Here is a 13,292-nt window from a genome sequence, read left to right as displayed (position 1 = left end):
ACAAGAAGGCAGATATGTCTCTGCTAGTGTGCTCTCTCCTCTCACTTCAACAAGCTCAGATTCGCAGCCTACTCATCCTGAGTTTCTAGGTTTGATGGTGTAAGGTCACTTCCTTCCTCTGTCCACCCCTGCTGATCTGTGAGCTCATTACTACAATAGCCCCTGCTAAATATACACCCTGGTTTCTAGTACACACTAAACATAACTGACAGTTAAAACTGTCCTTCCTTATAGTAAACTGCTCTAGCAAAGCCATGCCTTATAGTAAATTGCACTAGGAAAGCCATGCCAGGTGCCTGGGTAAAGTAATTAAAGAAGCACATGACATTTCTGAGGTATTTGAAAAGAAAAAAAGGTTTGAGCTTGGTCATAACACAGGTTGGATATTCGATCATACAACCACATTTCCAATGTGTTTGCAAGCAGAGACTGCAGTCTGGCCAGCGGAGAGCGGGCTACTGTGCCGCTTGAGAGAGCGTATTTCAGCGACTTTGCAAATAAGCGATTCATTAGACTCAAACATATACCAAAATATATAGGTTATAGTTAGCTGGCTAGCTCTTTAGGTGGGTAGGTTAGATGTATTTATTCAAACTATGTTGCTGACGACCTGAGAGTACCTTCAGCCCATGGCTTTCATTCGGTCAGCGGCTGGTTAACGCTTGTCTTGTCTAGAAGGAGGAGGAACAACGAAGGGATCTTGAGACAGTTAACCCTTTGTGGAGCGGATACAATGACATGACAAAAGACGTTTCAGATTCATCAACATTTTTAGGGCACAAAACTGAGGGGGCACAAAATTCAAACAGTGGGGGCATTGTGGCGCCGGGCCCGAGCAAAGCAGACGAGAGGCGAATTACGTTGCGTTGACATTGTAGGCAATAGGCATACAAAGGGACCCATACACACCTGATTACTGGATTCAATACAGCATTACACATTTACAGAACTGAAAGGTCAACTTGTCCTTCCTTATCCCCCCCACCCACACACACACACACACACACACACACACACACACAGACAGCTTTACCTCATGCAGTTACTTCCCACTTCCCTGTTAGAAAGCCTTTACAGTAATAATACAAGGAAATACAACCTCTGTGTCACCTCATATGCAGACACACACACACACACACGCACGCAAGCGCGCACACACACACACACACACACACACACACACACACACACACACACTATGATGCATGGACAATAGCTATAGGCATACATGTATATTTGGACAACAGAATTCATAACTATGAACAAATATGATAACAATTCATCTACAGATGTTGTGGTATGGTCTGCTATTTTGTCTACACCTGCTGCTCATTAGCTCTCCAATATAAATAATATTAATCATTATTGTCTCTTTAGAGAAAATAATTGATCATATAAGACAAGTCATGTTAAACCACAACACCAGGGGGCAGCGCGGACACACGCGGATCCTTTTACCCTACACTCACTTGAGCTAGAAAGGCAAGTAGAATCACACTCATAACAGTACTGCATTTACCTTCACTCCTGTTAGAGCAGGGTTTGAGGAGGACTTGTGTATGTGTGATGTTCAGGTAACAGTGATCATTGACTGCTAGTTTCTTGTAAAGCCTATCATGCATTTACTGGCATAGGGTGAGACAGGACATATGGTAATCACTGTTTAGAATGATATTATCAGCAGCAGTGGTAACCCTATGACCCTTCGTAAGTCTCCAGAAGGTGTAAGCATCATTTACCGTAGGGCCTGAGCAAAGACAACAGCAATAGCATGTCAGTGGTAACCAAGGCGCTGTGTTTCCCTGCACTGGGCACTGTTAAAGGAAACCAGCAGGACCACACACACACACACACACACACACACACATGCATGTGTGCACACAAATACAAACACACACACACACACACACTCACACATGCATGTGTGCACACAAACACACACACACACACACTCACTCACACATGCACGTGTGCACACAAACACACACACACACACCACAAAACCAACATCCAGGTCATATGATCTGGGAAGAGAATACCACAGGTCAGATGACTTCGTAGAACAGACAGCACAGTTAAAATGAAAGAAGGGAGGAAGAAGGAGTTGCAGAGAGTGAAAGAGAGAGAGAAAAGTCAATAGTGAAAGAGGGAGGGCGGGTGGGCTGGAGGGCGGGAGGGAAGAAGGAAGGAGTGACTTGTTAGAAGTGAAACAATTCTTAGAACAGTCTGAGCATTTGAATTCCCCAGACTTTTCAGGACAGTTAAAGGTTGTGATATCCAGGTGTTTTGAATTTTTACAGCAGAACTGTGTCGGTTGACTCCAGTTCACATCTAAGTATGTTATTTAATATTATAATATCATCATTTTATTATTTAATTCAATATTTACAGTAAAAAACACATTAATACCCTTTTCAAACTACACATCCGAACTGAGCTGAGCCATTTGCTCCCTGCTTACAAGTGAGTCAATGTAATAACCTTCATCAACCGACACATTGCACTTATTATGTATTCATTTAGAGTCCAGGGAGGCTGGTAGAGGTAGAAATCGGAGGTGGAATGGAATGAGAAATGGTATCAGACATGTGTGTTTGATACCATTCCTTATTCTGTTCCATGCATTGCAATGAGCCCGTCCTCCCATTTCTACCTCCACCAGCCTCCCCTGAAAAAGTGTTTTTCTAGTTAATGACCTAACATTTGCCTTGATAACAACAGGAGATGATTATAGCATAAACAGATCTGGAACAACACACACACACACACACACACACACACACACACACACACACACACACACACACACACACACACACACACACACACACACACACACACACACACCTACAGTAGAGTATAGTATCAAAGCAGGTCTGAGATATCATAGTAGAAAGTGAAACTTTGTGGATAATCTCGTTAATCTAGTTTAACAACAGGGACTATATGATATCAATAACCTGCCAGTGACTACAGGTCTGAGGTGTTGTACCTGAAAGTGAAATGTTCTGTAGTTGTTCTACAGCTGGGACTGTGGTGCGTCACATGACATTTGGTAGCACTTTGCAGCTGTTACTGTGTAGATAAGCTGAGACTGTGTAGATACAGATCTTGATACTATAAACCATGTGATTTCAGCGAAAACATTGTTGTGGAAAGAAATGGTGGAGAGAGAGAGGGGAAGAGAGGGGTAAGGAGAGAGAAAGAAAGAAAGAAAGGAGGAACGAGAGAGATAAAGAAAAAGAGAATGAAAGTTATTATTGTAATCATAGTCAAGTGTCAAAGATAATTTCTCCTCTTACACAATAATGTATTTTTATCTTTGTCGTTCAGCTTTTGAGACTTTTGTACAAACTTTTTGGAGAAAAGGAGAGGATTCGCTTCCCTACTGACTCTATCCCACTGTGGCATTTGACTATTAAGAACTAACCAATCGCAGGGCTCGCCTATCAGCCAATCATAGGGGCGTTATCTGTTTCTGGCCGGGACAGCCCAGCTGAAAACTTTCACTTTCAGGTTCCTAGAAATGTTGCTCTCTCTGAAACATTTTACTGTATATAGGGATTAAGCTGTGTGTGTGTGTGTGTGTGTGTGTGTGTGTGTGTGTGTGTGTGTGTGTGTCTGTGTCTGTGTGTATGTACAGTGGAACCTCGAGATACGAATTTAATCCGTTGACCTTCGTAAATCAAAACATTCGTATCTCAAATAAAAAAAATAAAAAAAAAGGGTTCGTGTGCAGGCGGCTGCCAGTTCTCGCGCGCGGCTGCCACTTCTCGCGAAAAAAAAAAAGGATTCGTATCTCAAATTTTCATTCGTATCTCAGAGCACAAATTCTACGAAATTTCAATTCGTAACTCAAAACATTCGTATATTGGGGCATTCGTATGTCGAGGTTCCACTGTACAGCATTTCATACATTCTATAGGCAACATTCTAAGCATTCTATTCTATTAATTACAGTGCTATCAACTATATTTTCTGCACACACACACACACACACACACACACACACACACACACACAGAAGAGAGTGTGTTTCAAGGATGTGAGGAATAAGGAGTTTGGCAAGGTCACTTACAGTCTGACGTAGCCAGTACACCAACATTGTGACACACGTAACTGATATGAAAAGGTGATCAAAAAAGTCACACTCCTCACAAGCCGTCCTTATACACAGTCACACCCAATCAACCGCCCACAAGCAAACACACGTGTGCATGCAGACACATGTAATTACACTGATAAGCCCATAATAGGCTGGCCTTCCAGAGCTTATGCAGACAGGAACAACAATACAATAGGCTGCATGTGTGTGTGTGTGTGTGTATCACGCTGAGCCCACTGTGTATGTGTGTGTGTGTGTGTGTCACACTGAGCCCGCTGTGTGTGTGTGTGTGTGTGTGTGTGTGTGTGTGTGTGTGTGTGAGTGAATACATTGTGTATTCTTGTATTTCCTCCCCCATTGAAAGACTATAATAGACATTATATGGGGAATATGATAGGCTGTTCAGGGGATTGTCCCAATGTAAATGATTGTGTGTGCGTGTGACTGACACACTTGCACTGCGAGTCTCGAAACTGTGACCTCTAAATTGCCAACACACGTGACCGACTCCTCAAATACCTGACGTAAACCAGCCACCGAAAAGCTAGCAATTCGATGGCACGGTTGGGGGTATTTCAACTTGTGAGGAGTGTGACTTTTTTGATCACCTTTTCATATCAGTTACGTGTGTCACAATGTTGGTGTACTGGCTACGTCAGACTGTAAGTGACCTTGCCAAACTCCTTATTCCTCACATCCTTGAAACACACTCTCTTCTTAGAAGACTAACAAACAGAAAGCAAGAACTGTTCATCGATGAACAACAAAAACAACGTCTCAATGGCTTACTGAACCTGGTCTATTTCAGTTTCACAATGAATGAACCATTCCGTTCTCGCATGCTCATGCCTGTCCAGCTCAATCAGAAATTCCAAGCTTGTACAATGTCATAAACTTCCTTACCAGCACTTTCTATCGATGGAGCAACTGTGCGTGGCAAGTGTGTGTCTGTGATTGTATGCATGTGCAAATGAGTGTGAGTGTGTGTGAGACTACATGTATGTAAGTGTATTCATGTGTGTGCACATGCAGTTTGTCTACTGTGGAAAAAAAAGGTAATTCCTTTTTACATTTACAGCATTTAGCAGATGCCTTTATCCAAAGCGACTTACAACAAATACATTTGTCTAAGTAAGTGAATCATCTATCCATTCATAAAAAGTAAATCACAAAGCAGTCAGAATGCTAGAAGAAAATTTATTGACAGAAATTGTACAGGGGGGTAGTGGGGATGAAGAGGTCTTTAGGAGGGACAGTTAAGGTGTAGCCTGAAGAGATGGGTCTTCAATTTACGGGCTCTGCAGTCCTGACAGCAGTGGGAAGCTCGTTCCACCAGCGGGGCGCCAGGACAGTGAAAAGCCATGACTGAGGAGCGCGGCTGCTGCATCCACGTAGAGGCGGCGGTGCCAGAGATTTGGTATTCGGGCGGTTTACTGTGTCGAATGCAGCAGAAAAGGTCCAGAGGAGAGGGAGGAACCTCGAGCAGAGTGGAGGGCCTCCGTGACAGCAAGGAGAGCAGTCTCAGTAGAGTGCCCAGCCTTAAAGCCGGATTGGTGAGGGTCAAGGAGGTTGTTCTGAAGGAGATAGTGAGACAGTTGGTTAGAGACCAAGAGTTCAAGGGTTTTAGATAAGAAGGAGAGAAGGGATACCGGTCTGTAGTTATGGACAGCAGACGGGTCAAGAGTTGGTTTCTTGAGAAGAGGCTTGACTGTCTTAAAGGCAGCTGGGACAGGATAGAGAGGAATTGCCCGCCTTATAAGTCGGAGGAGAGTGGGATAGGGTAAGGCCGAAGGAGGAGAGATGGTCAAGTACTCCAGACGAGTGAAGCTTCTCTGACAGGGGAGGTGACAGAAACAGCATGGAATTCGGAGGTGGACGTGGACAGGTGTGACAGGGGAAGGACATTATGTGACCACTTAGGTGAGATGAGGAGTCCTGTGCCTCCCCCTCGACCAGAGAGTCAAGGGGAATCTGAAAAGGAGTAGGCATCAGAGAGGGCTTCTGGAGTAGCTGTGTTTTCCGGTGTAATCCATGTCTCTGTGAGGGCAAGGAAGTGGAGGGACATGAAGCAGGCGTAAGCTGAGATAGCCTCTGCTTTCCGGACCGCTGACTGGCAGTTCCAGAGTCCTCCCGCGACACTGAAGTCGTGGTCAAGGATGAAATACCAGGAATAGGGAGAAAGCACATTGTGATATTTGCCTTTATAGAGATAGAGGGTTTGTGGGCGATACAAGATGTAGGTAGCACTCAATACACATAGAGTAGTGAAAAAATAATCAAATAGAATAAAAATACTTAGTAGTTTGGCCTTCCTTGATGGATTCCACAGATTGACTCCTTCGTCTTTGTATCAGAAAGCTGTTGCAGAGGCTGTCGCTCTACGACCATCAAGATAGAAATGCAGATTCTGTAATTGCTGATGACTAGCAGGGTAGCAGCCCCTCCCAACTAACGATCAGTTAACGACCAGATAGGTTTCACCACTCAATTCCAAATGTGTTTGGTCCTAGTCCAAGGTGAGTAGGAGTTAAATACCTTGCAGAACAACAGATAGCTTTCAGCAGAAACTAGGTCCCAGAGCTTAAGGCAGGACAGCCACAGCAAAACTACCAGCAACACACTGACTTTAAACAAGATTAAATTAACTTCCTTCTTCTAGCATTGTGACCGCCAATGGCCCCTTGGTCCTGGCATAGATTTGTTTTCTCTTATGATGGCTGATGTATAGATGATTCACTTACTTTACACAAATGTACTTGGTGTAAGTCGCTTTGGATAAAGGCGTCTGCTAAATGTCTAAAATGTAAAAAAAAATGTGTGTGTGTATTTATTATAATATCTCTCTCCATAAAGGCTGACTGGTTTATAGGAAAATACTCCCTCCTCTTCCGAAGGGAAAGTGTTTCCCGGGATCAGTGTGGCAGTGTGATGTGAAGGGTAAAGTCATAATGGGTTAAGTATCATGATATTACCGTGGTTGAGATATGACTGGCTTTATTGTTATTTACAAACCTGGATCATAAACCGAGGTCATGTGATTTACTCTAATGAACACCACAGAGGAGAAATGAAAGTAATGTGCATATGCTTATCAGGAATATAGACATAGGCAAATCTATATCCTTGTGGTAGCCCCTCCTTCTTCCCCCTCCATTCATCTATCCATCCATCCGTCCATCCATCCGTTTCAGGGAGAATGAGAATGTGGACGACGGTGAACATGCACGAAACACGCTTCCAACAGGGTTGGAGTGTGTAACTCTCTCGCTGTGCTTGATATGTCCCCTAACCCTTCTTCTCCCTCCCTGTTTCACAGAAATGAAACTCACACACACACTGACAGATTACACACACACACACCACAATTAGCACCATTAGTGAGTGGTGTGAAAATCTGTAAAGGGATCAGTGTGTGTGTGTGTGTGTGTGTGTGTGTGTGTGTGTGTGTGTGTGTGTGTGTGTGTGTGTGTGTGTGTGCGTGCGTGCGTGTGTATGCGTGCGTGTGTGTGTGCATGTGTGTGTGTGTGTGTGTGTGTGTATGCGTGTGTGTGTGTGTGTGTGTGTGTGCATGTGTGTGTGTGTGTGTGTGTGTATGCGTGTGTGTGTGCGTGCGTGCGTGCGTGCGTGTGTGCGTGCGTGCGTGCGTGCGTGCGTGTGTGTGCTAGGTTTCGTTTGTGACTAAAGCGTCTCTCTCTCTGCTGGCTTTGGCTGGCTGCTGGTCAACTGTACAGTACCTGTCTGTACCTGACTGTCTGGCTGCTTCTCAAGTGGCTCCTTCGTCAGCTGGCTAGCTGACTGACTGACTATCAACCATTTATAAAATACAAACAATATCAACCATAAATACAATACAAACAACAGATAGAGTACAAATCCTAGACTGGCTGACTGAGGACACCGATAACAAACAGCTGTATATATACCTTGCAGAATAGTTTCAGGCCCTCACACTGGAGATTGACAGCAATTGGCTTCAAACAGATAGCTTTCAACAGAAACTAGGTCCCAGAGTTTAAGGCAGGATAGCCTCTGCAAGGTGTTTCATTAGGTATGGAAGTGTGGGGGTGCTCAGCGGTCAGGGCCCAGGTTGTTTAGAAGAGTGTTCACTGTGCAGCTCAGTTCCAGTGAAACACAGCTCACCACTGCTCATCAGTTTCACTAGGGTCTAGTTGGGCTAGGGTCTCTGTGTCTGCACTGGGTAGCGGCCAGAGCAGGGGGGACAGAATGTCCACACTCACATGCTCACGTACACACACACACACACCACACACACACACCACACACACACACACCACACACCACACACCACACACACACACACACACACACACACACACACACACACACACACACACACACACACACACACACACACACACAATATGATGCATGGACAATAGCTATAGGCATATATGTATATTTGGACAACAGAATTCATAACTATGAACAAATATGATAACAATTCATCTACAGATGTTGTGGTATGGTCTGCTATTTTGTCTACACCTGCTGCTCATTAGCTCTCCAATATAAATAATATTAATCATTATTGTCTCTTTAGAGAAAATAATTGATCATATAAGACAAGTCATGTTAAACCACAACACCAGGGGGCAGCGCGGACACACGCGGATCCTTTTACCCTACACTCATTTGAGCTAGAAAGGCAAGTAGAATCACACTCATAACAGTACTGCATTTACCTTCACTCGTTGTTATTGGAGTTTGATGTTTGCCTGCTCTACAGTTCAGTGCCAAACTCGGGTAGCTCATTTGCATGCGTGTGGTATTTGAGGTAAACTGATACTGACGTTAATTCCTTCACAGTACGTGAGGTATTCATGACAAAACTGAGAAAAAAAAAAAGAGATGTATTTGCATTTGACCTGAGTCACCACCTGTCTCCCTATTGAGCCCTCTGTCATGTGGCTCATTTTACTACGAACTTCAATGGAAGCGAAACAAGAAAGCATCAACCTGGTTTCTAGAATCTGCCTTGTGGAGAAACCGTGTAACTGCGCCAACCAGAGTCGATTTCTCCGAAATCGCTTAGAAAAACCGAAAGGGAAACAAAGATTTCCTGGAATAGTGTCGGAGGCGGAGCTACGAGACAGTAGAGATATAAACCTAATTTCACCGTACGGAGACAGAGTACCAACACACACTCCGAGTGGTTATAACTTGCTTACACTACTGTAACGTTGACTGTAAACAAGGATGATTTTTTTGGAAACATTGTACTGTTGATATCGAATGGGACTAATACCACCTGGATCGTAACTGCACGTTCCTGATAGTTGAACCGTAAAAGTTCCAAAATTGAAGGATTGCACTGATTTTGCAAAACGGTAAGATTATTTTTCAGTTTGAAGTCTGTTCACCTTTTTTCGGGTAATGATGCGCAATGCAGATTATTGCTTATCTTTTGTCCTGATATCATTTTTTGCAACATTCCCGTTGCAAAACCCCCAGCATAGTAGTGTTCCATAAAAACGTTATATTAAGTAGTCTGTGACAAGGTTGTAAATATTAATTTATTAATCTAACAATTTCTTGCATTAATTAACTAGTTTAGTCATTAAAAACATAACCGGGCACCGTCCCATTTACGACAGATCAGACCGTTAGTTTGTTCCGTCCGTGTGCAGTCAAAGTGTAGAGGAATCAGGTGAGAGTAATACATATAATTTAAGTAGACTTTGTCAAGATATTTCAAACAGTGATCGTGACTGTGTTGAACAGGCCATATAAGGAGAAAACAAAGAATATTTTGAAGTTGTGGTTTATTATAAATTAGGCCTATAATGATGACACTTTTGAGGATTGTTTAAATTAAAAACAAGATTGCCGCTATTTTTTTTCAGGGCTTTCGAGTTGAGTTCATCAAGACCCTTGTTTTTGTCTCTCTCTGAACTGTAACTCTTTAGATGTATTTAATTCATTTAATTTAATTTAATGACTTAAACTTTTTTAGATGATGCTGTTAGTATAATCAGATTAACTGAGATTAAATCACGTTTCTCTAGAGGTCTGATCCACATTAGGCCTAATACTAACCTAGAACAGACTAAATCATCATACTGTATAATAGTAATATACAAATATCATCATACATATATGATCCGTTACACCTATGTGCACTGGGGGAAGTATCATTCTAGAATGAACATTGTTAATGAACCGGTAGTTAATGAGTTAGTTAGTTAGTTAGTTAGGGTTAGGGTTATGCCATTGTGGTGTTGATTCCTCCAGGATATATATATATATATATATATATATATATATATATATATATATATATAGATAGATAGATAGATAGATAGATAATAACTTTATTTTTCCCAGGGGGAGCTTCAGGAGTCAAAATGGCTCTATTCAAACTAAACTGTCAATCTCCTTAGATGAGCTTCACTGTACCACTGGACTATACTGACCTACTGTACTACACCTTTCTGTCACTGTTTGAAATCTCTTCCTGACCTATACTGGCTCTATTCATGGGAAGCTGACGGAGGATGGCTCATCGTCCTGTCAGTCATGCGTTACAATGAGCCCTCCTCCGATTTCTGCCTCCACCAGCCTCCCTTGCAGTCGGAATCATAATACAATCCCAACTGTGATAAATCTAATCTCACGTGTTCCCAAAGCTCTGTGACTAAAAGACGGTCTGCTCTTGTCGGTCTGCTCTGATTAATGTGCTTTAGAACTCAAGGCACTTCACAGCGCTGTACACTTACAACATCACAGCTGCTAGTAACGTTATTGCTTTGTGGTACTGTTGTACGGTCCTGTTGTACTGTATTCAGGGATTCAGTAACCTACCTAACTCATTAAACATGTGGTCTTCTGTGGCTCAGTTGGTACACATGGCGCTAACAACGCTTAGGTTGGGGGTTCGATTCCCGCTGGGACCTCCACTGAACAACGTATGCGCTCACTGCAATGTAAGTCGCTTTGGATACAAGCGTCAGTTAAATGGCATAAATATAAAACATCATTTGAACTTTCTTGTTGACAGTGTAGGCCTTACATACGGTGTAGCACACTGTAGTATAAAACACAATTTAAAAACACTAAAGAACACACACACAAGGTGAGTGGCACAGCCTTCCGTCAGTGCTGTGACATTTATTCACCAACGTTTTGGCTCAGTAGTCTTCCTCAGGGTGTGAAACACTGTAGATGTAGCAGAGGTGATTCAGAATCACACTCTGGTGATGAGGTAGCCCTGGCTGAGGATGTCCTCTTGGTATAATGGTTTATGTCTGGGGCATCCATGTGAGAGACCGGTTCAAAGTCCTCAACTTACAGAGACATGCTGGAACACAGTGATGGTATCATCATTTCGTCATTGTCGGTCAATCAGCTTCTTCCTCCTTTCTTTCTCTCTCTCTCTCTCTCTTTCCGTTGGCATGATAAGGCTATATCTTGTAATAGCAAGAACACAAACACATAATCTTGTTTGTGCATCACTTCACTTTCATTTTGTGTTATCTGTCGATAGGAACATAGATGATTCAAAGTCATACACAGAGAAACACAGGATGGTATTCAATCAGTGAGAGTAAAATGATGTACATGAATAATGTGAATCATACTATGATCATAACAATCTCTCTCTCTCTCTCTCCCTCTCACAGGACGATCCTATGGTGTGGAGAAATGGGAGAGGGTTGGGACCGCTTTCCCATGTAGGATGGTAGCGCACAGCACTGTGGAAGGCAATGACGCAACATCCCGATCTTCATCATCATCATCATCAGCATCATCACCCTCTTCGCCGCCCTCTGACTCTGACCACCTGTCCTCTCAGCCTCCCCGGCAACGCCACCTGGACCAACGCCCGCTTGCGGCGGTCTCCGCCCCCGTCCCTGCCCCCGCCCCCACTTTCGCCACTGCCGCCCCGGTCACCACCCACTTCCCTACATTCCGCTGCGAAAATGACTATCTCCTCATCACCCATACGGCCTCCATGTTAGAGCGTAGCGGCTTCTACTGGGGCCCCCTAGGGGTGGAAGAGGCTCACTACAGGCTGAAAGACACAGCCACGGGCACCTTCCTCATCCGAGACAGCCGTCAGAAGGACGTCTTCTTCACGTTGTCGTACCGCGCCGCCAGCGGCCCCGTCAGCGTACGCGTCCTCTACAAGTGTCAGCTTTTCAACCTGGCGGGGACGGAGCGTTCCTTCCCGTGCCTCTTCGCCCTCCTGGAACATTACATCACTTCCCCCAAGGGGAGCCTGAGAACTCCGTACAGGAAGCAGAGGCCCACGCTGCAGGAGCTCTGCAGGAAACGCATCATCGAGGCGTGCGGCGGTGGCGAGAGGGGGACACTCGAGCAGGTACCGCTGAACCCCATTCTGAAAGACTTCCTGTTCAAGTTCCCTTTCAGGATATGACCTCACAGCGCATGGCATTAAGGTGGGGTTACCCTGGCTGGGACGGTGGCGGGTTGGGACCAGATGATAGACCGAGACCGGACCGGTTTTCTGGGTCGGAACTAAAGACTGGGTCACGATCTAAAGGCTGTGGTTCTGACCAAACCCGGCCGGAACGTTCTGGAACCACTGCATTAAGGGATTTGGACTGGGGCGGTCGCGTTGCGGTCAGGGCTGTGGACTGTGTGTGTCAGACCGTACGGTTGTGGTTGTGGATGGCATTGAGGCTCTGGTCCTGCTGTTGTAAGCAGGGTCGAGAGTGTTGTTGTAGCAGACTTGAATACTACTACTACTACTCTACTATTGTGAAGGTTTCTATGACGACCGTTGAATGTTTACATTATCCAGAGAGGGGCCGTCTCTCTGTGGTCAGGACCTGTTTCCGTCTGCCAGGCAGACTCTGTCTGAAATATAGATTTATATGTATGAAGAAACATTATTATATTATCGTTATTTTATGGAAAATAAATCTGTTTTTCAATTTCAGCCAGTTTTGTTCTGTTGTGATTATTGTTGTTACAGTGAGCCACTGCAGTTAGACTGTGTGTGTGTGTGTGTGTGTGTGTGTGTGTGTGTGTGTGTGTTTGTTGTGTTAATCTTGTGTGTCACTCACAGACCAGCAACAGACAGACAGACAGACAGGAAGTGGTCCCTATAACACCTCTGCATACAGTAAGGTTACCACGGTGACTCATCTAGGAAGGCCATTGTGACAAGTGGGCGGAGTTATGGTGATAGTAAATGCTCTCA

The 13,292-nt window shown here is 44.1% G+C and overlaps 1 protein-coding gene across 1 annotated transcript; it reads left to right on the top strand.

The window, feature by feature from the left end:
- Positions 1-9,269: 9,269 nt before the first annotated feature.
- On the top strand, positions 9,270-13,022 carry socs1a (suppressor of cytokine signaling 1a). Its single transcript, XM_083676276.1, has 2 exons — positions 9,270-9,453; positions 11,746-13,022. Exon 2 carries the CDS (start codon positions 11,802-11,804, stop codon positions 12,501-12,503), a length of 702 nt encoding a protein of 233 aa, XP_083532402.1. The 5' UTR covers positions 9,270-9,453; positions 11,746-11,801; the 3' UTR covers positions 12,504-13,022.
- The last annotated feature ends 270 nt before the right edge of the window (positions 13,023-13,292 follow it).

The sequence above is a fragment of the Argentina silus genome (assembly GCF_951799395.1).
Source record: "Argentina silus genome assembly, chromosome: 9".
In the NCBI taxonomy this organism is placed as follows: Eukaryota; Metazoa; Chordata; class Actinopteri; order Argentiniformes; family Argentinidae; genus Argentina; species Argentina silus.
This window is presented reverse-complemented; position numbering and strand designations above follow the sequence as displayed.

Coding starts and splice junctions, on each gene's coding strand:
- socs1a (XM_083676276.1), top strand. CDS start 11,802: ATGGTAGCGCACAGCACTGTGGAAGGCAATGACGCAACATCCCGATCT.